General features: G+C 37.9%; 1 protein-coding gene across 1 annotated transcript in view; it reads right to left on the bottom strand.

Annotated features, from left to right (window-relative positions):
* Window positions 1-22,239, bottom strand: part of CC2D2B (coiled-coil and C2 domain containing 2B) — a 127,680-nt gene that overhangs the window by 5,394 nt on the left and 100,047 nt on the right. The window contains 8 exon segments of the mRNA XM_063103490.1: window positions 4,161-4,219; window positions 9,798-9,920; window positions 10,277-10,411; window positions 12,329-12,442; window positions 15,078-15,167; window positions 19,290-19,487; window positions 19,654-19,836; window positions 20,955-21,053. Of these exon segments, the coding sequence (XP_062959560.1) occupies window positions 4,161-4,219; window positions 9,798-9,920; window positions 10,277-10,411; window positions 12,329-12,442; window positions 15,078-15,167; window positions 19,290-19,487; window positions 19,654-19,836; window positions 20,955-21,053 (1,001 nt within the window).

The following is a 22,239-nucleotide window of genomic DNA, read 5'->3' as shown; positions in this document are numbered from 1 at the left end:
TATGTCTATTTTGTTTATCTTCTCGAAAAACCAACTTTTAGTTTTGTTGATATTTTCTATTGTTTTTTGGGTCTCTATTTCATTTAGTTCTGCTCTGACCTTAATTATTTCTTTCCATCTACTGCCTTTAGGTTTGGATTGTTGTTGTTTTTCAAGTTTTTTGAGGCATAGTGTTAAATCATTTATTTGAAGTCTTTCCATTTTTTTGATATAAGCATTTGCTGCAATAAATTTGCCTTTTAGTACAGCTTTTGCAGTACCCCACAAGTTTTGGTATGATGTATGTTTTTTTTCATTAGTTTCTAAGAAATTTTTTGATTTCCTGTTTAATTTCTTCTTGGACTCACAGGTCATTCAGGAGCCTATTATTTATTTTCCATGTATCTGTGTAGCTTCCAGAGTTTTGGTTATTGTTTACCTTGTTTTATTCCATTGTGGTCTGAAAAGATTGTTGGAATGATTTCAATTTTTTAAAATTTGCTGAGACTAGATTTGTGACCTAATATGTGGTCTATCCTGGAGAATGTACCATGAGCTGATGAGAAGAAAGTGTATTCTTTAGCTTTTGGGTGAAATGTACCATATATATGTGCCAAGTCTAGTAGGCCTAGGGTGTAGATGGAATCCTGTGTCTCTTTGTTGACTTGTTGCCTGTAAGTCCTATCCCATACTGAGAGAGGGGTGTTCAGATCACCCACTATTAATGTATTAGGTCCTATCTCCTTCTTTAGGTCTAAGAGTGTTTGCTTGATATATCTAGGTGCTCCGGTATTGGGTGCATACATACTTATGATTGTTATGTCTTCTAGCTGGATAGTTCCCATTATCATTATATAATGGCCTTCTTTGTCTTTTTTAATGTTTTTTGGTTTAAAGTCTATTTTGTCCAATATAAGAATAGCTATTCCTGCTCCTTTTGGGTTTCCATTTGCATGGTATATCTTTTTCCATCCCTTCACTTTTAGTCTATGAGTGTCATTACAGGTGAGGTGAGTCTCTTGAAGACAGCATACACTTGGGTCTTTTTAATCCAGTCAGTTAGTCTGTGTCTTTTGAATGGGGAGTTTAGTCCATTCACATTTAGAGTAGTTATTGAGAAGTATTGTCTAATTCCTGTCATTTATTTGCTACTTGTTTAGGTGGTTTAAATATTTTTTGATCATTATTTCTAGTTTTATTTCTCTTCCTCAATGTGAGTTGGGAATTTAAGGTGGGATGATTTAGCTTCTTTCTCTTTCTTGCTGGCAGTTTTGTTTTAACTGTGGGTTTTGCTCTTTCTTGTGTATTCGTGATGATGGTCACCATTATTCAGATTCCAGATGAATCACTCCCTTGAGAATTTCTTGCAGGGCTGGTCATGTGGTGGTGAACTCCCACAACTTTTATCTGGGAAATACACTATTTCTCCCTCATTTCTAAAGGAAAGCCTTGCTGGGTAAAGAATTCTTGGCTGACAGTTTTTTTCTTTTAGTATTTTGAATATATCATTCCACTTTCTTCTGGCCTGTATGATTTCAGTTGAGAAGTCTGCTGTTAGTTTGATGGGGGTTCCCCTATAAGTGACCTGATGCTTTTCTCTTGCTGCTTGTAGAATTCTGTCTTTGAGCTTTGCAAATTTAACTATAATATGTCTTGGGGAGGATTGTTTTGTGTTGAATCTGTTTGTTGACCTTTGAGCTTCCTGGATCTGAAGGTTGGTATCTCATCCTACACCTGGGAAGTTTTCTGTTACTATTTCCTTGAGTAGGTTTTTGATACCTTTTCCTTTCTCCTGCCCTTCCAGAATACCCACAATTCAGATGATAGAGTGCTTGAGGTTGTCTGCTATCTCTCTTAGGTTTTCCTCATTATTTTTAATTCTTTTTTCCTTTTTTTTTTTTTTTTTTGTCTGCCTGAGTTATTTCAAAAAGACCATCTTTGAGCTCTGAAATTCTTTCTTCTGCTTGCTCTGCCTGGCTGCTCAAGCTCTCAGTTGTGTTTTTTATTTCATTGAGTGAGTCTTTTATTTCTAGAAGTTCTGCTACACTCTTTTTTATGGTATTAATCTCTTTGTAGATATCCTTCTTCATATTCTGGATATTTTTTCTTGTTTCACTGTTTTCTCTAATTGAGTCTTCCTTTCTTTCTTCAAGTTTTCTTAAGATCATTGCTCAAAATTCTTTTTCAGACATTTCAAGGATTTCCTGTTCCATTGAGTTTGACTTTGGGGCATTACTGTATTCTTTTGGTGGTGTCATTTTTTCTTGATTGTTTGTACTTCTAATATTTTTTCACTGATGCTTGGTCATTTGGTAGGTGGTTTGCTTCTTCTATTACACTGAGGTTGGCTGTGGAGTGGCCCTGGTTGCTACTGTGGGGGGTGAATTGTCTTTGCTTGACAGTAGGTGTGGTGGTGGTTATGTTAGACCGCCTTGGTTCCTGTTTGAGACTCTGTGGTTGTAGAATGAGCCTCTAGCACTATGGAGTTCTGCTGGGCCAAACCTGGTGGGTCAGATCTGCGGGCTACTGCTCCCCCTGGGTCTGAGGTGGGGGGAGGGGCCGCATCCAGCCACTCAGTTCCATTGGGTGGTGTTGCTGCTGGCCGCCACTGGCAGACTGACCTACGCAATTGAGAAAGATACTTTTTGGACTTTGGAGGAAACCAGACCTCTAGAGTTAGGGATGTCTACTGCCATTCACATTAATCAAGTCAGGGAGAAGTAGGCTCTTGCTTCGCTTGAGAAGGCAAGAAGCTTCCCAGGGTAGCCAGCAATTAGCTGTCCAAGGCACATCTCTTTTCCAGTTACCTGTGCGTAGCCTAGTGGGTGTGATTTGACAACACCTGCCACCTGATTACTGGGTTGACATTCCTACTCTTCAAGACCCTCCTTTGACATAGACATTGTGTTTTCAAGAAACTTTCCAAAAATTCAGATATCTTGTCTGGGATGATGTCAGCAGGAACAGGATTTGTTAGATAAGTTAATTTAGCAAGCAGAGTTGGGAGAAAATGAGGCATTGAACTGACAAGTATGGTGATCAGCTTTCTCCTACTAGAATGTAAGCTCAAAAGGGCAGGGATTTTTACCTGTAAACTGAGCCCCTAGAACAGTTCCTGGTGATGAATTGTGCTGGGGAGGGGAGAAAAGGGGGTCATAATATGGGTTGGATGATGGGATACTCCTGGAAGCCTATCCTCTGTGCACGATGATTGTGTGGGATTGATTCTCTAACCACAGTGTGTGTTACAAAAGCAGCTGCTGGGAGTCTCCTTTTGGCTGAGTTTATAATGCAACTAAGTAGTTTGGAATTTGCACAGTGTTTCAATAGTGGCTATGTATCAGAATCACCTGTAATGGTTTATCAGAACTTTTCACCTCCAGATATTGATTCAACAGGTCTCGTCTGGGACACTGGCATCTGTATTTGTAAATAGTTTTGGAAGTGATTCTGATGAAAACCAGAATTTGGGAACCATTTCCCTACTACATTTCTTCCTGTTTTGTTAAGAACTGGGAAATGAAGAGTGGGAATGACAGGGAGTGGGATGGGGGTGTATGCTAATGAGAAAAGAGAGTGGCAAAATGATCTTTGTCATGCTCTATTTTGATTACGTGGTTGTGGCTTACACACCACTCTGCAGTGTAAGTGTGAGTCACTGGAGGCATTTGGCTCTAGAAGCCTCTGACACATCTGTAGTAGGAGTGAGGCCTGCTTCAAAGTCTGTGGCCCTTTGGGCTTGACTGAACAACTCCTTACGGCACTTGTGTGGATGTGTTTGGGGAAGCAGGAAGCACTCAGAAGTGACAGTATTCCTGTTTCTACCACCCAACTCAGATGTTTTTACCATACCCTGAGTTGTGGGCCATTTACCTTCATATTCTTTCAAGAAGTGTTAGCTACTGCATTATTATTAGTATAGGTTCAACAGGAGTCTATGTTGAGAACTTTCCCACTGTGGCCCATAATGTTTTGCAGAGTTAACTTATTCTTTCAGAGAGTGCCCTGGTTAGCAGAGGGGCCGCTTTTCTGTGCACATACCGAGAGACATGTGGTTCAATGGAATTATTATAATCTCTCTTTGCACACTTCCGTTGCTGAATCTAATAGGCCAATTTTGAAAGGCTAGGTTAGAGAACTGAAAAGTGACTAAGCAAGAGATTAGAGAGAAAATACTGTACCTGTTCCTTAGATCTTCTACCATGCTTTTATCAGTATCGGAATAAATTAATTCTTCAGGCTGAAATAACAGATAATCGAAAGTTAGGAAAAAGCATAGACCACCTTTATACTACAGTCACCCGGGGAGTGCTGCCTATAATAAGGAAGAAACCAAACCAGGCTCATGTGGCAAAACACTCAATCCCACAGATAAACATAGATAACAGTGTTTCCTTTGAGTTTGATACTGCTTCACTAGAGCATGGGAGGAGGAACGGTTCTACAAAAGAAGATGTTTTTCATGGGTAAGACAGAACTCTATCCCCATTCATTTATTCAAACAAGCATCTGACATGCATATTGATATGACCAAATAATGTTTGGCAGCTGTGCCGATCTCTTCCACTTACTAACTGTGACCTTGGCAAAGTTACTTAACCTCTGTGTTCTGAGTTTCAATCACCTCATCTTTAAAATAGGGACAGTAATAGTGCCTACTGCTCTGGGATCTTGTAAAGATTTAAAAATAACATAACACATGTAAAGCCTGGCACATAAGGAATGCTCAATAAACACCAGACATTATTGTTATTATTGCTCTACTACCACGATTTATTATACTCCTTCTCTGATTGTTTCTTTCAGCTAGCAGAAGTCAGTTCTTTGTGCTTGTGTGTGCACACATGTGCACACACACACACACATGCACGCACGCACGCACGCGCACACACACACACACACACACACACTCTCCATTTCAACCTCCCCTGTCTCCAAGCCTTTACTCTATGTAGCCCCCCAGCAACAGGGAGCAATGCTCTTCCATGTTTCCTCATGTTCCCCTTCTGGGCAGGATTTGCTGAGAGGAGGGGAGGACTTAAGTTCCCCCCAACCCTCCCCTCCCCTCCCTGCAGGACTCACATGGACAAGAGTGAAAAACGTGATTAAGACAGTTTTTGTTGTTGTTGTTGTTGTTAATTGTTGTTCTTTTGTGGCTGGCCAGTTCAGTTCAGGATCTGAATCCTTGACCTTGGTGTTATCAACACTGCACTCTAACCAACTGAGCTAACTGGCCAGCCTTAGACAGTTTTTACTTTAGGTATTCCTGAGCTGAGAAATAGAGGCAGCTGTAGGAACAGGGACAGATGTTCCCTCCTCATGACAGCAATGATGGTTGTGCAGAAAGAGGCCTCTAGGTTCCCAAAGTATGGCCCCAAACCAATAACCTTGGACCTGGGAATCTGTTAGAAATATAAATTCTTGGTCCTCACCTCAGACCCTTGGAATCAGAAACTCTGGGGGTGAGGACCAGCAATCTGTTTTAACAAGGCCTCCAGTTGTTTCTGATGCTTACCATGGTTGAGAAACCACTACATTAGAGAATAGTCTCAGGCACAAGGAGTTTCCCCACAATAGAACATGGCAAGAGGCAGAAGACAGAAAGGGAAATATGAACTCCAGTGTCACCTTGCAGGAGCTGGCAGCTCTCCCAGAAAGGATAGGGAGACTGAATTCACTGACCACTGTCACCAACTGCTCTCCACCCTCAACCGTACTGGGCAACTCCTGTGGATTAGTTAGGCCACCTTCAGATCTGAAAAAGAGGCCTGGGATATGCTGCTTGATAAGTTTATGGGTTGTCTGCTTTTCTTTTCTGGCAAAGGCCCCTTTCTTTCAGGGAACTCATGTCCTTCAAAGCTTCAAGAGGCTTTTCCTGAGAACCTCATCTCTGAATACCCACATTCTCCTCATTGACACTCAAGTTTGTGTTCCCAATGTGTGTAATAGACAGTGTTCACTCTAGATAGTGGTTTCTCCTGGTATGTATGTGGCCGTTATCCCACAGGAAAAAAATCAATAGAGATACAAGTCAAACACAACTACAAGTTTTATATCTGTAGATTCAACTTAGCAGAAGGTTTAGTTTCCACCTTCAGTCAGAGTGGCTTTTAAAAGCACAATTTTGGGCCGAGCCCGTGGCGCACTCGGTAGAGTGCTGTGCTGGGAGCGCGGCGACGCTCCCACCGCGGGTTCGGATCCTATATAGGAATGGCCGGTGCACTCACTGGCTGAGTGCCGGTCACGAAAAAACAACAACAACAACAACAACAAAAAAGCACAATTTTCTTCCTGGCAGCCCTTGCCTTAGTGATATTGGCTTCTGACTGCACTGAGGATAAAGGTCCAAATCCTTACCAAGGCTCTGGTCATCCCTCCACTTGTGGAGGGTACTAATATTAAAAAAGCAAATGTATTTTATAGGGCCTAACTTTTTAGAATCGCAAATAGAAATATTAAGCTTGGGAAAGACAGAAAACTTTTCACAGGCTTAAGTCTCTGTTGTAGATAAACAATTGTAACATAGCAAAAATGCTGGCTCTAAGGGCAGATGTCCTTGGTGCAGCTAAACCTAATGATTGTTGCCATGATGAATATCTTACTGTTCTTTTTGTAACCACCTATGTTCCTTTTCTGTAACTTTCTTGCCTAGACAATAAACACTGAGAGAAAACCCTGATTCAAGGTTAGTTTCCAAGAATTCTTCTCCCTTGAAGGATTTGTCTGGAATTAACCCTTTTGGGTCCTCTCACTGCTCAGAAGAAATGGGCTTTGAGTAATCCTTTGCATCTCCATCACCCTGGCGGAGAGGCGACACCACTCCCCTCTGCTTATGCCCCTGGCAGAGGCCAAGCTGGCCTTTTAGCTCCTGGAGAGACATCACCATGACCTGCCTGCTGTTCCCACTCTCTACTGGGACCACTCTCTTCCCTGATTTTTATCTAGACCAGCTCCTGCTCACCCTTCCTCACTCAGCTTGTCATCACTTTTCCCAGAAAGCCCCTGCAACCCCCACTCCCTCAGGTCCCTCTGCTGTGTCCTCCCCAAAGCACATTCATTTCTTCTGAAACAGCATTTATCACTCTGCACTGCAATTGCTTATTTCCTTCTTTTCCTCCTCTAGAACATAAGTTCAAAGAACACTGAGACATGTCTTTTTCCTTGTGGCACCTACACCTCACTGGCTCACAGCAGGAAATCAATAACTATCACCTAGATGAATAAGAGCATGAGATTATATATTAAACAAACAGAAACCTCATCTCTAAATAGATCATTTTCCCCCTAGAAGGCAGCAATGCTTCAGTCGCAGCTTTGGGATGGGGAGAGCAAAACATGGGTTGTAGAGGCTGTAAATGCAGTTTGCTCAAGAGAAATAAGCACATTTCCCCTTCTTTCAAATGACTTTTCAAACAGGAACTATGAAAAAAATATATATATACTTGCATCTGCATGGAGAATGTTTAGAAGAATGCACAATAAACTACTGACAGTAGTTATTTCTTAGATGGTGGGGAAAATGGGGAGAGAAAGGGGAAAGAAAGTTGATGGATCTTGGATGTGACCGGCACCATTGTGCACACAATAAGCACAAAATAGCCACTGGCCTTGTCTTCCACTCAGGCATTAAACCCCTCCCCCCTTCCCTTTACGAGAAGCCTTGTGACTTCTGCAAAACAGAAACCCTTTTGCTTCTGCAAGGGTGCAGTTCTCCATCCTGGTTTCATAGCTTCCACATTAGCATAATGCCCCTCCTTGATTGTATCAGCCAGCCCTTGGTGCCCTATATAAGCTCTCTCACCCCCACACCTGGTGCTGTCCCCCATTTTGAGGGCAGCCCTGGGCTGCCCTCCACTTTGAGTGCAGCCTGGCAGATTCTTTTCCTTTAATAAAGCTTGATTGGTACCCAGTGTCTTGGCTCACTTTCTTTCAAAAGTCTTCACTTTGCACTCTTTTGTACTCTTTTATTCCCCCCACCCCGCCACAATCGCCATGCATTCTTTCTGATATTGTGAATTGCCTCAAATATATGACAAGCATAGAGAATAACATAATAAATATCCACCCAACATAACTACCACCAAGCTATATCTAATATTTGCGTTCTTCCATATTTGTTTTAGATTTTTTAAAAAGATGTAAAACACTACAGACTTGAAGTACTTTGTATGCTGCTCCCTGATCTCATTCCTTTTTTTCTATCCCCAAAGGTAACCTCTAACCTGAATTTGGTATTTATCATTCCCATAAATGCTTTTATACATCGCTAAATATCTATATATATGAGAACATATACAGATTTCAAATTTCATATAAATGGTTTTGTACTCTTTGTGTTATTTCACATCTTTATTCTAACAATACATTTTTAATATCTGTTCATAATGACATGCATGGCTCTAGGTCAGTAGTTCTCAACCTTGGCTGCACAATAGAATCTTCTGGGGAGCTTTAAAAACTACTGATGTGTGGGTTCCTCCCTCAGAGATTCAGATACACTGTATGTACCATCAAATTGAGAACTACCGTAAATTGGTTCATACATTTTTAAAAATTACTGTATAGAAGATTTCATTGTATGAATACTTCACAACTCATGTACCAGTTTTCCAGTTAATTAATTGTTTCTAATTTTTTACTAATTCAAGCAGTTCTGTAATGGACATTGTTATACCTGTCTCCCTGTGCATGTTCCTCTATGGTACATACTTAGAAGTTTGAACTGATGGATCAAAGGTTGAGCATCTTCAGTTTTACCAAATTAATCATATTGCTTTCCAAAACATTTATGCTGTTTACACTCCCACTGTTTCTCTGCCTTTTTTCCAACACTTGGTATGATCACACATTTCTTGCCAATTTAATGAACGTGAAATAGTGTTTTATTGTTTTCAATAGTATTTCTCTGATTATGAGTAAGTTTGAGCATTAGAGTTTCTACTTCTATGAATTGTCTTTTGCCTGTTTTTCTACTGTTCTTTTTCTCTCTTTTTCTCATCCTTTCTCTCTCTCTCCCTCTGGGCTCATTGCTCCTAGTCTGTAGACTTTGTAATTGCCTGCACTCTACCATATACCATGTCCCTCAGTCCAGAAACAGCTGTTGACATGGTATTTGGAACGTCTTCCCAAAGTGATATTGAGTACATCACAATCTGCTGGCCAAGCACCTAGTGATTGGGCCAATTCCTGGTCTCCTGCCTCCTGAGCCTTAGGCAGTAAGTCTACAGCTTCCCCATACCCCCATTCTTTCTAAAGTAGGGCACTAGAGGAGCCCCATCATAGTCCCTGGCTTCAAAAAGTGATGCTTGTGTTAGTTCCCTGGCTTTCATGAAGCATTTTCAGACTTTTCTGCCATCCCTGCTTCAGCCCTACTCATAGCTAGTGTTTCTGTCCTGTTTCTGTTCCATAAGATAACTACCCTGGTTTGGAGCCCAGATAAGCCTTTTTGTTTGTCAGTTTTTATACTTGATCATCACCATGGATGTGGAACAGAAGGGCTAGGTCAAAGTAAGTAAGACTTTACCATCTTTAACTTTACATGCTGTTTCATGAAGAAAACTTTTAAAGTTCTGTTTTAAAATCTAAATTCACATTTGAGATGATGCTTTCTTCTCAATTTCTTTTTTCTGCAGGTGGAGGAAAGGGGCCAAAGTATCCCAAACATGGGCTGGATGGCGGATAAAACTAGTTTTTGGTTATCATTGCCAAATAATTCAATAAGCAATCAACTATAAAACGTAACAAGAATTGCCACAACTAGTAAAGATTAGAAGCAATGGTAACTTTCATACAGACACAACTGGAAAAATATGATTTACCTGGATGCTTTGTGCTTTTGTCCCTTGAAAATTTTTTGGAAGCAACTGCTTCCACAAACTTTCCTTTGAATAGTCAAAATGTACAGACATTGGTGTATTATTTTGTTGAATATTAAACCAGACCTATGAAAATATTAACATAAAATCAGTGTAGGTTCATGGGAACACAGGTCCACAGTTGGTAAGGATGAAACAAAATTTTATAGTCTTACTACCCAATGAAGTGGTAGAAACCAAGGGAGGTTCTGAGACAGGAGATAAAGAGATTTCAAGGTTTTGTGATCATTAGACTACCTCACTGGTTCTTGACCTTAGAGGTACTACAGAAGCACCTGGGGTAGTTTTAGAGATAAAAGGCCCTATACCCCAGGGATTCTGACTGAACATCTATATTTTCTTCCAAGTTCCTCTAGTGATTCTAATGTGTAGCCAGGGTAACTCTTGAGGAGATAATTCAAAATTTTTCTCCACATACTTACATTCCTATCATCAAACAAACAGTCTACACTTTGTAAGGGACAAAATGGGTCAAACTGCTTATGACATTGCCCAGTTGATGGATTCCAAAGCAAATATTCATCAGTTTCTTGAGTTAGTACATAAGCCACATGCCCCTGTATGAGGAAAAAAGAATTAAAGTTATTTTTGGTGGATTTAATTAACTTCTGTATGTGGAAATTATAATGTAATGATTCTGGTTTCTAAAAGCCTTTTTTAGGGCTTTTAAAATTTTTTTGAAAAGGAAAAAAAACTAAAGTTCTAGAAATCCTTGGGCCCAGGTTAGCAGGAGGATTCAGACAAGAGAACTTATAAACCAGTGCTGCCATGTATGGTCCTGCAGGGTGTGCTCTGATGGCAATGAAATATTTATTCTAACAAAATCAGTATATTATGATGATTTCCCAACACATAGGACCAAAGTGTTTTGAGGTAGGGGCACTTTTGCCTAATTCACAAGATGGCGATATATGAACTAGCCCTGCTTTGGTTAGAATATACTTGGAGACTGAGGGTAAACACTAGGCAGAATTAGGGAATGGAAACTGTTTTAAGTTTCTTACAATACCGAGTGAAGTTAAAAAGCCATTAAATTAAATTTGAGAATAAGATTTAAAATTAGAGGATAAAGTATACAGGAAACCAATCTGAGGAATAAAAAGTCATCATTATGTTGTTATTAATTTGCTCTCTGCACATACCTTTTGTATTGTAAGGCTTTCTTAGGAAGGAATAAAAATTTCGGGTAATAATAGGACTATTTAACATTTGTTGAATATTTATGTGTATCAGGTACTATGCTAAGAATTCACACTAATTTTCTCACTTTAATTCACTTCACATTCTATGTGGTAGAGGGTTTTTTTTAATGCCCATCTTTCAGATGAAAAATCAAAGGTTTAGGGGCTTGTCTAGGATAAGAGTAAATGGCATTATTCCTGTTTTGTGAGGAGGTGACTGAGGCTCAGAGAAGTAAACAAGGCTGAGATCATACAGTTTGTAAGTGGCATTGCTAGGTTTTGAACGCCTGTCTGTCCCCCAGACCATATTCTTAACACCATGCTGTCTAGCCTGGTCTACCTAACTCCAAGCCCCTTGTTCTTGATCACTGGGCTCATCTACTCTATAATAAAGAGGAGGCTTCACCTCAACCACACAGCTGAGGTGAAACCATGTGTGGCTGCCTTCCATGTTGCTGGTTCACAGGTACAAGTGCAAATATTTATGGAAATATTGTTGACTGTTTCCTGCCATCTAGTGGTATTTAAAACTACAGCAAGTGACCATATTGAGCAAATTAACCATAGACTTTTAGTTAACAAATTTGACATGGAAATAATAAGCTATACCAAAGAAATATAGGGAAATAAATGATCATGACAAAAACCATAAGGTAACACTGGCAATGCTGACACTTAGCAAGATGTTCATGGTAGGGCTAGAAACAGTCCAATAAGGACAGCTTTCTGGAGGCATGAATGTAGAAGTATATATATTAAGTTATAAAAATTTCATATAGATAAACATAAATTTATGGCCCACTTCTTTGAAGCTTAAAAGCTGGGCAATGGAGCATGAAGAGAAATGTTTCTTAAAGATCTTAAATGCAATATTTGAAATATATAATGATGATAGTGGTGATGATGGCTGATAACAGCCACCACCACAACTATGCTGTAACTATCACTACATAACCACTACCACCATCATTTATTGTTTGCCATGAACAGGTGCTGTTGTCAGTGCCTTATTCGTACTAGGTAATTTAATAGTCCCAGTAACCCCACGAAGTATCACTATTTTTAGTACTATTACAAAGGCGTAAAAACTTCTTTCACAAAAGGAAGTTATTCTTTGCATTGCAAAAATTTTGATGAACCAACATTATTCTCTTAACTAAAAATTGTTTGTTCATGAAATTCCCTAATTAGCTTTCAAAGAGATGGAAACTTGGGGTTGAAGTCTTTTAAACTCGCAGCTAAAATCTGATTTAGTTTTGCTTACACTATTTCAATACGAACTCCGATACTTACTTCTAACACTGAAGTTCCAAGGACAACCAATGCCTTCTTTCCAAAATACAGAAAGAAATTACAGAGAAGTATGGCATGCTCTTCCTTATTTCCAATAGCCAAACTGATACAGTGCTAAGGCAAAACAAAAGCAGCAGCAACAACAGCAACAAAGGAAGGGAAAGTTGAGTAATGCAAGCATCCAACAGATTTAGAGACACTCTACCCACTCCAGTTCCAAACACACTTGTTTTTGCCAGGCTGTTAAGATGACAGTGAAGTGGAAAGCTCTGTCTTTCCTATGGCACTAGAAGAGAACATTGACTTGGAACACTGGGGTCACCTTTCTTATGGGACACTTGACATGGATATTGTATAATGTGACCAGATAATCTATATCCGAAATGGGACATTTTTGGTTTGGACAAATATTAAACTGCCCTGGGCAATCAGGGACATAGGGACTGGTATTTTGAGGAACTTCATCTGATAAGGAATCTCATGTGCTTTTGGAGGAAGTAATCCTTTGGGCAATGGAGATACATTCTGTCATGTACCGATATAGTACCTTCCAATCAAACAGAGCTAGACATCTGTGTTGGAGCCCAGTCAGGAAGAGTGATTGAAATGTCTTCAATGGAAAGAGTGGAACAGCTAAGCTGAGTGGATCAGATCAAACCTATGGGGCGTAGTGAAGTAGTATAGCAGGAGAGAAAAAGTGCAGCAAAAGTGGCAGACTGCTGGTTTGACTTAATTCTATTCTACAGGTATGTTTTGTTTGGCCCCCAGAATGTTTTCAAAAATGGGAAATTTCATATAAAACTCTGAATTTCTAGCTTCTGTTGAAAAGAATCAAAGGATCTAACAAATACATGACCCAGATGTTCACATGGCAACAATCTGTTCTTGCTGAGTAGCAGCTATACCATTTAGATGGGACATGTGCTCTCCAGTTTATTACAGCCCCACATAAGGGGCTGTGTTGACCAGGCAGATGGAGGTAGGGGTGAGGGAGCTAGGGAGTTCTTGGCAGCGACAATTTACCAATATGGTCATATTAGTATGCACTGACTGAATGTGATGGTGGAGGGCTGGGAGTTAGGGAGGATGGCAAGGAGGCCCTCCTGAGAGAAAAGTATGAACAGGAGAGCTAAGTGCAGAATATGAACAGACTTCAACATCAGGCCAAGGAGGTTCTTCTAACTGGATTTCATAACAAAATAAGGGAGAGGATGAGGGTAGGTAATTAATTTTCTTGGATTCCAGATGCTTTGCACATGGTATCTCATTTAGTCTTTTCAAAACTCCTGTATGATACAGATGAGGAAATTGAGGTCCAAATAGGTTAGATAATTTATCTTAGGTCACACAGCTATGAAATCATGAACTTGGATTTGAACCCAGGTTTGTATGACTCCAGAGACTGTATGTTAGGTGAGAGAAAAGAGCTCTGTCTTGTGAAATCTAATCAATCATACACTCATGAGCATTCTATGGCCAAGCAGTTCATGTCAATGGGAAGACACTAACCAAGAGGAATCCCAAGCCTGTAGTAACCTCTTAGTTATATATATTGTTTGGGTTGGGGGACTCAAGGGTCTAATATTTGCCTGAATGGTTGTTTTTAGCTCAGCCTCTTTCAACATTCTACAGGATCATAATACCCATGAACATATTCTGATTAGTTCAGAGTCTCAGAAGAGTCTAGACTCAATAACACCTTTCTGAGTTCTAACAGATTTGAATCACTGGACCCTGGAACAAAACCAGATGCCCATGTCTACTTTGACCCCACTTAGCAGAAGACAGGGTAGCTTATCTATCAAGTTAACCCTGTGTCACCTAAATCCAATTTAGCTCACAGCCCCTAAAGCCTTCTAAGTAAGTGCTATAACTGTCAGTTCCAGATAAAAGTATCTCTTTTTTAGGCTTCCATCATATTTATATTCTCCAATTAAAAATATTTAATGAATGCCTGCTAAATTTAAAGCAGTATTAAATACAAAATAAAAAATATTTTCTTTTTAAATTTAAAGCAGTGATAAGTACAAAAATAAAGAAAAACCAAGTCTCCCTCCACCTTCAAGGAGATTCAAATTGGGATGTACGTGTACAGAGTGTGGGTGTGGAGTCAATACGTAAGCAACTAAATGTAAATTAAGGTAATGTAAATTAAGGTGGAATGGAAGAAATGCTCTATTTAGGGTTACCAGATTTAGAAGAAAATACATAGGATGCCCAGTTAAATTAGAATTTCAGATAAATAACAAATAATTTTTCACATAAGTATGTCCCAGATATTTCATGGAGCCTGTATTTTATTTGGCAACCAGTCTAAAGTCAACTTTAAGCCAAGTACTAAGGAAGAGCACTGCTATATGAGCTCTTCATTCAGATGAGGGGGTGAGGAGAAGGCTGGGGAAAGCTTTTGGAAAGTAGTGGTATTTGCCCTAGACTTCAGGATTTGACCAACTCCATAGTAATAAGCCATATTGCTCTTTAGAGAATATCATAATATTGGATTCCTGGAATTACTGTTGAATCAAAATATTCTTGAGCTGCCACTTAGATTGTTGAAAACATTTTTGGTCTTCATGAATTATTTCCATCAATTGTTATAGAACTGAAAATGATGTTTAAAATTATCATATACTTGTAAATTTCACAAGACAAAGTACTACATAAAAACATAATATATTTTAAAAGTTTCTTTGGGGAAAAAAGCAAGTAAAAATAGTATACATTTTCATTATAAACTATAATTTGTTACCTCTGATGTCATCCATATATCAGAACCATCATTTTCATCCAGTGTATCAGGCATAAAAGGAATCAAAGATACAAATCGAGCAATGATGTCCTAGAATAATATTAACTAACATTTATTGAGTGTCCATCACCAAGCACAATGCTTTGCATGCATTATTATTTAGTATACAAGTATATTACAAGCCTATAAAGTAGACACTATTATTATTCTAGTTTTACAGAAGAGGAAACAAGTTTAGAGTGATCAAATAACTTGTCCAGCGTCACATGACTAATACAATATGTGGAATCTCTGGGGACTGAGCCCAAGTTGGCCTGACTCCAGATGGTGCATGTAAACCATTATAATAAATTATTAAAATTTAAAACATTACAACAATACGTGTCAACATTGAACAGGTATTGTTAAAAACTGTATAACTGTCAAATAATTTTAAAAAGATGTTGAAGAATAGCAAAGGTTTGATTTGCTTTTAGGTTCAAAATCTATCAGAATTATTTTTACTAATATAAGCTTATTATAAGCTGCTGTGGCAGGGAGAGAGTGGTACAGGCTGCTTTCTCAAACAGTAGAAATTATACTGTGGGTGTTTTCCCCTAAAGTACTGGAGACAAAGACTCAGACTAAGGTAGGAATGAAGAAAGGGATACAAATAAACAAACAATTGATCTTAATGATTTTAGAAATCATTAAGATCAGAGCAGAACTGAATGAAATTGAAAACCAAAAAACAATTCAAAAGATCAACGAATCAAAAAGTTGGTTTTTTGAAAAGATAAATAAAATTGACAAACCATTAGCATGGCTAACAAAAAAAAGAAGAGAGAAGACTCAAATAACAAAAATTAGAAATGAAAAAGGCGATATTACAACTGATTCATCTGAAATACAAGGAATCATTCGAGACTACTATAAACAACTATACGCCAACAAATTTGAAAATCTGGAGGAAATGGATAAATTTCTGGACACACACAAGCTCCCAAAACTGAACCGTGAAGACGTAGAAAATTTGAACAGACCAATAACAATAAAGGAGATTGAAGCTGTTATCAGAAGGCTCCCAACAAAGAAAAGCCCAGGACCAGATGGATTCACAGCAGAATTTTACCAAACATTCAAAGAGGAATTGACACCGATTCTTTACAAACTATTCCAAAAGACTGAAACGGACGCAAATCTCCCAAACTCATTCTATGAAGCAAACATCATCCTGATACCAAAACCAGGTAAAGATATAACCAAAAAAGAAAACTACAGGCCGATATCCTTGATGAATATAGATGCAAAAATCCTCACTAAAATACTAGCAAACAGAATACAGCAACACATACGAAAAATTATTCATCACGATCAAGTGGGATTCATCCCAGGGATGCAAGGTTGGTTCAACATACGCAAATCAATAAATGTGATACACCATATTAATAAACTCAAACACAAGGACCATATGATCATCTCTATAGATGCTGAAAAAGCATTTGATAAAGTTCAGCACTCATTCATGACAAAGACCCTCTATAAGTTAGGTATAGAGGGAAAGTATCTCAACATAATTAAAGCCATATATGACAAACCCACTGCCAATATCATCCTGAATGGGGAAAAGCTGAAAGCTTTTCCTTTAAGAACAGGCACTAGACAAGGATGCCCACTCTCACCACTTCTATTCAACATAGTGTTGGAAGTATTAGCCAGAGCAATCAGAGAAGAGAAGGAAATAAAGGGCATCCAGATTGGAAAAGATGAAGTCAAACTGTCCCTGTTTGCAGATGACATGATCCTATATATCGGACAGCCTAAAACCTCTACAAAAAAACTGTTGGAATTGATAAATGATTTCAGCACAGTAGCAGGATACAAAATCAACACACAAAAAATCAGTAGCATTTCTTTTCTCCAATAGTGAACATGCAGAAGGAGAAATCAAGAAAGCCTGCCCATTTACAATAGCCACCAAAAAAATAAAATACTTAGGAATTGAGTTAACCAAGGAGGTGAAAAATCTCTATAATGAGAACTACAAACCACTGCTGAGAGAAATTAGAGAGGATACAAGAAGATGGAAAGATATTCCATGCTCTTGGATTGGAAGAATCAACATAGTGAAAATGTCCATACTACCCAAAGTGATATACAAATTCAATGCAATCCCCATCAAAATTCCAAAGACATTTTTCTCAGAAATGGAAAAAACTATTCAGACATTTATATGGAACAATAAAAGACCACGAATAGCTAAAGCAATGCTCAGCAAAAAAAATAAAGCTGGAGGCATAACACTACCTGACTTTAAGCTATACTACAAAGCTATAATAACCAAAACAGTATGGTACTGGCATAAAAACAGACACACTGACCAATGGAATAGAATAGAGAATCCAGAAATCAACCCACACACTTACTGCCATCTGATCTTTGACAAAGGCACCAAGCCTATTCAGTGGCGAAGGGACTGCCTCTTCAGCAAGTGGTGCTGGGATAACTGGATATCGATATGCAGGAGAATGAAACTAGATCCATACCTCTCACCGTATACTAAAATCAACTCAAAATGGATTAAGGATTTAAATATACACCCTGAGACAATAAAACTTCTTAAAGAAAACATAGGAGAAACACTTCAGGAAATAGGACTGGGCACAGACTTCATGAATACGACCCCAAAAGCACGGGCAACCAAAGGAAAAATAAACAAATGGGATTATATCAAACTAAAAAGCTTCTGCACAGCAAAAGAAACAATTCAAAGAGTTAAAAGACAACCAACAGAGTGGGAGAAAATATTTGCAAAATATACATCTGACAAAGGATTAATATCCAGAATATATAAGGAACTCAAACAACTTTACAAGAAGAAAACAAGCAACCCAATTAAAAAATGGGCAAAAGAGCTAAGTAGGCATTTCTCTAAGGAAGATATCCAAATGGCCAACAGACATATGAAAAAATGCTCAACATCACTCAGCATCCGGGAAATGCAAATCAAAACCACATTGAGATACCATCTAACCCCAGTTAGGATGGCTAAAATCCAAAAGACTCTGAGCGATAAATGCTGGCGAGGCTGCGGAGAAAAAGGAACTCTCATACATTGTTGGTGGGACTGCAAAATGGTGCAGCCTCTATGGAAAATGGTATGGAGGTTCCTTAAACAATTGCAGATAGATCTACCATACGACCCAGCCATCCCACTGTTGGGAATATACCCAGAGGAATGGAAATCATCAAGTCGAAGGTATACCTGTTCCCCAATGTTCATCGCAGCACTCTTTACAATAGCCAAGAGTTGGAACCAGCCCAAATGCCCATCATCAGATGAGTGGATACGGAAAATGTGGTACATCTACACAATGGAATACTACTCAGCTATCAAAACGAATGAAATACTGCCATTTGCAACAACATGGATGGACCTTGAGAGAATTATATTAAGTGAAACAAGTCAGGCACAGAAAGAGAAATACCACATGTTCTCACTTATTGGAGGGAGCTAAAAATTAATATATAAATTCACACACACACATACACACACACACACACACAAACCGGGGGGGGGGGGGAAGAAGATATAACAACCACAATTATTCGAAGTTGATACAACAAGCAAACAGAAAGGACATTGTCGGGGGGGGGGGGGGGAGGGAGAAGGGAGGGAGGTTTTGGTGATGGGAAGCAATAATCAGCTACAATGTATATCGACAAAATAAAATTAAAAAAAAAAAAAAAACAAAAACAAAAACAAATAAACAAACAATGAGTTAATGCCGAAAGTTCATTCACATTTTAATTGATGTACAATAGCTGCTATTTATACATTATTATGACCTTCTACCCTGGTGACTGCATGCAACATAATAAACATGGCTCACAATCCTTGATAAGCAAAGGAGCTGTGATTTATATATATATTTTTTTAAAAAATACAGTCTTTGAAATAAATCTGAGAGCACTATCATCTCCTTTGAAGTCAGAACACATAGGCAGGAAGAAACCCATGATGAAAAAGCAGAGTGTAGCAAAAGGCAATCTAAATTAGGACTTTTGATTTTGGTTTAGGGTCTAGTCTAGGGAGCTTTATAATTCACAAATAATAGAAATATTCTGAGGAGAGCCAATTGACTATATTGAACCTGAATAAACAAAAGTATAAGTGATTCTCATAGGTGCTTTTTAATCACAATAAAGCTTTTAAAAATAATTATAACTTACAAGTGTTGCATTAGAATCATGAAGAAATATTTCCAGAAGTTGTTGAGGTGGATTTAATGCCTTGATATATCTTGTTACTAAGATCTGTATCCCTTCATCATTAAAAACAGTAGTTGTGATTCTTCGGTTGGGAAATACTGCCTTACAATTTGTTTTAAAAATCTGTGCTTTTTGCAAAACATCTATTTGACCTGAAAACTAGAATCAAATTTAAAGTATTTCAACATTGTACCATATCGTTCCCATAGAAAATACCAAAAAACAATGTTTATTTTTGCCAGCTTTGAAATTATTATTATTGATTGTAAAAATAGTGTACACTTCTTTGATGGTATATGTAAAGGTAATTCAGTGTAAAACCTACCTTGTCTAGTTTTGGATTATGGATGACATATGATATTTGAGGTTCAATGGTAGCAAAAATATTTAAGAAGGTACATTCTTTTAAATTCTGCCCCTTGTAATCTTCTTTAGGAGATACATAAGTCTTACTCCAAGTATATCCAAGCAAAACTGGTGGAACATTCACTTGAAATGTTCCACTAATCTGAAAGGATATATTAATATAATAGATTATAAATGATGAAATATTGGCCAAATATAGCCCAGCTCAGTCCTCTCCATAGGAGAAAGCGGGCTTGCATGGGTACATGGGCTTCTATTAATATGCATCTGCCCAAGAATGATCAGGTTCTTAGGCACCCTTGACACCTTGTGTCCCTGCCTAATACAAACTATAGGCACCCTGACACCTTGGGTCCCTGCCTAATATGAACTATGTGGAGAGGGCAGGAGTAAGAAAGAGATGAAACAAGGAAGCATGTTACTATGCCAGAGTGATAAAAGCTCTTAGAAAATCTAATTCAGGCTGAGGCAAAATGCTAAAAGATCATGCTACATTTTGCATTGGGTCTAGAAAGAGAAAAATGTAACAGCAGGAGAGACAAACCTGAGGCCCACAGGAGGAAGAATCTTGTGGGGAGTGGGGTGTTTGGAGAGAGGAGGTGAATTATAATTAAAAAATAACTACTAATAATAGCTAATAGTTACCGAGCACTTACTATGTATAAGGCATTCTGTCAAATGCTTGATAGAGATCATATCATTCAATGGAGTAGATACTGTCCTTATCTCTGTTTTACAGATAAAGAAGCTGGGGCTCAGAGAGTTGAAGTAATTTGTGCAGCATCACAGAACTAATGAATAGTGGAACCAGGATTACAACCCAGGTTTGTCCACTTTTGAAGTCTGCTTTCTTAATTACTTCTCTTTACTGAGAACTGCGCACAGGAATTTACAAATGTAGGCTGTACTTCCACAACTTAAGTCCCTATTGGTCTTTTATATTTGCAAAATACTCTACTATGACTTCTTGTGATTGCTTACATACAAATATAAATGTTGCTTTAAGACCTAAGGCTAGGTGTCCTATTCTTTATCAGTGAACACTCTAAAGATATTAGAAATAAATTTGTGGGTGCACCCCATTCTAGAGATAGCTGAAACCTTCAAACACTCCAAAATCCCAGAGCATTATAATACAGAATTACTTTAACTGACCTACCAACCTACCAATCACAGAATCTGATTCAAAGACAACAGAAAGTGTTTCTATTAGCCAGAAGTCAAAACTTAGAATAATTAGTGAGAACCATTTTTCATTACCTCAGATTGTTGCAGAAGAGCAGAGAAAGGGAAGACAATGGATCCAAGCCAATTCTTTCTTATATAAGAATGACCACTACAGCTCTTAAGACAGTGATCCTATTAAAATAAATCAATTTTCTGTCACTTAATATCATGTGATGAATAGTTTCACAAACCCACATATAAGTATAAAAACTATTCTCTTTATTTTTTAAAAGAACCCAAAAGGTAAATAGAAAAAATATTTTTCTTTCTTTTTAATTTCTTTAAAAGATAATTGATTAAAGCAAAGTAATGACCTGTTGTGCAGTTTATGACATATACATATATGTGTAAATATATGACAACACTAGCACAAAGCACAAGAGGAGGAAGTGGAAGTGTTGCAATATCTTACTCTTACACTATATGTGAAGTGATACTTACTATATTATATAAAGGTATACTGTGGTAAATTAAAGTATATATTGTAAACCCTAGAGCAACAATTAAGAAAACAAAGTATAGCTAATAAGCCAGTAGTAGAAATGAAATGGAATCATAAAAGTACTCTATCAATCCAAAAGAAGGCAGAAAAAGAGGAAAAAAGAGCAGAGAACAGATGGAATAAGCAGAAAACAAATAAGATGGAACCCAGCCAAGTCAATAGTTATACAAATTATAAATCGCTGAACATTAAAAAAACAGAGATTGTCAGAATAAATAAAAAAGCAAGACTCAACTATATGCTGTCTATAGTAAGCCCATTCTAAATATAAAGAAACAGGTTAAAAGGAAAAAAAGAAAAGAAAGAAAAAATATATCACATAAACACTAATTAAAAGAAAGCCAGAATGATTAATTTATAACAGATAAAGAAGGTTTAAAAATGAGAAATGTCTGTATAACCAGGAATAAAGAGGGATATTTCATGATAAAGGAACCAATTCATCAGGAAGAAATACACTCTTAAACATAGATGAACCTACTAACAGAGTTGCAAAATACATAAAGCAAATAAAGCTGAAAAATATGACACCAAAAGCAAGTTAATAAGTTTGACTTCATCAAAATTAAAAACCTGACTCTTCAAAAGACACTTAAGAAAATGAAAATACAAGCTACATGTTGGTAGAAAATATTGGCAAATCATATATCTGATAAAGGACTTATATACAAAATTATATATAAAGAACCCTCAAAACTCAATAATATGAAAACAAACAACCCAATTTAAAAAAAAGAAAAATGACATGAACAGACACTTCACCAAAGATATACAGATGACAAATAAATACACGGAAAGGTGCTCAATATCATTAGT

This window comes from Cynocephalus volans, chromosome 7, assembly GCF_027409185.1.
Source record: "Cynocephalus volans isolate mCynVol1 chromosome 7, mCynVol1.pri, whole genome shotgun sequence".
Classification (NCBI taxonomy): domain Eukaryota; kingdom Metazoa; phylum Chordata; class Mammalia; order Dermoptera; family Cynocephalidae; genus Cynocephalus; species Cynocephalus volans.
The sequence above is the reverse complement of the archived record's forward strand: the minus strand, read 5'-3'. Positions and strand labels throughout refer to the sequence as shown.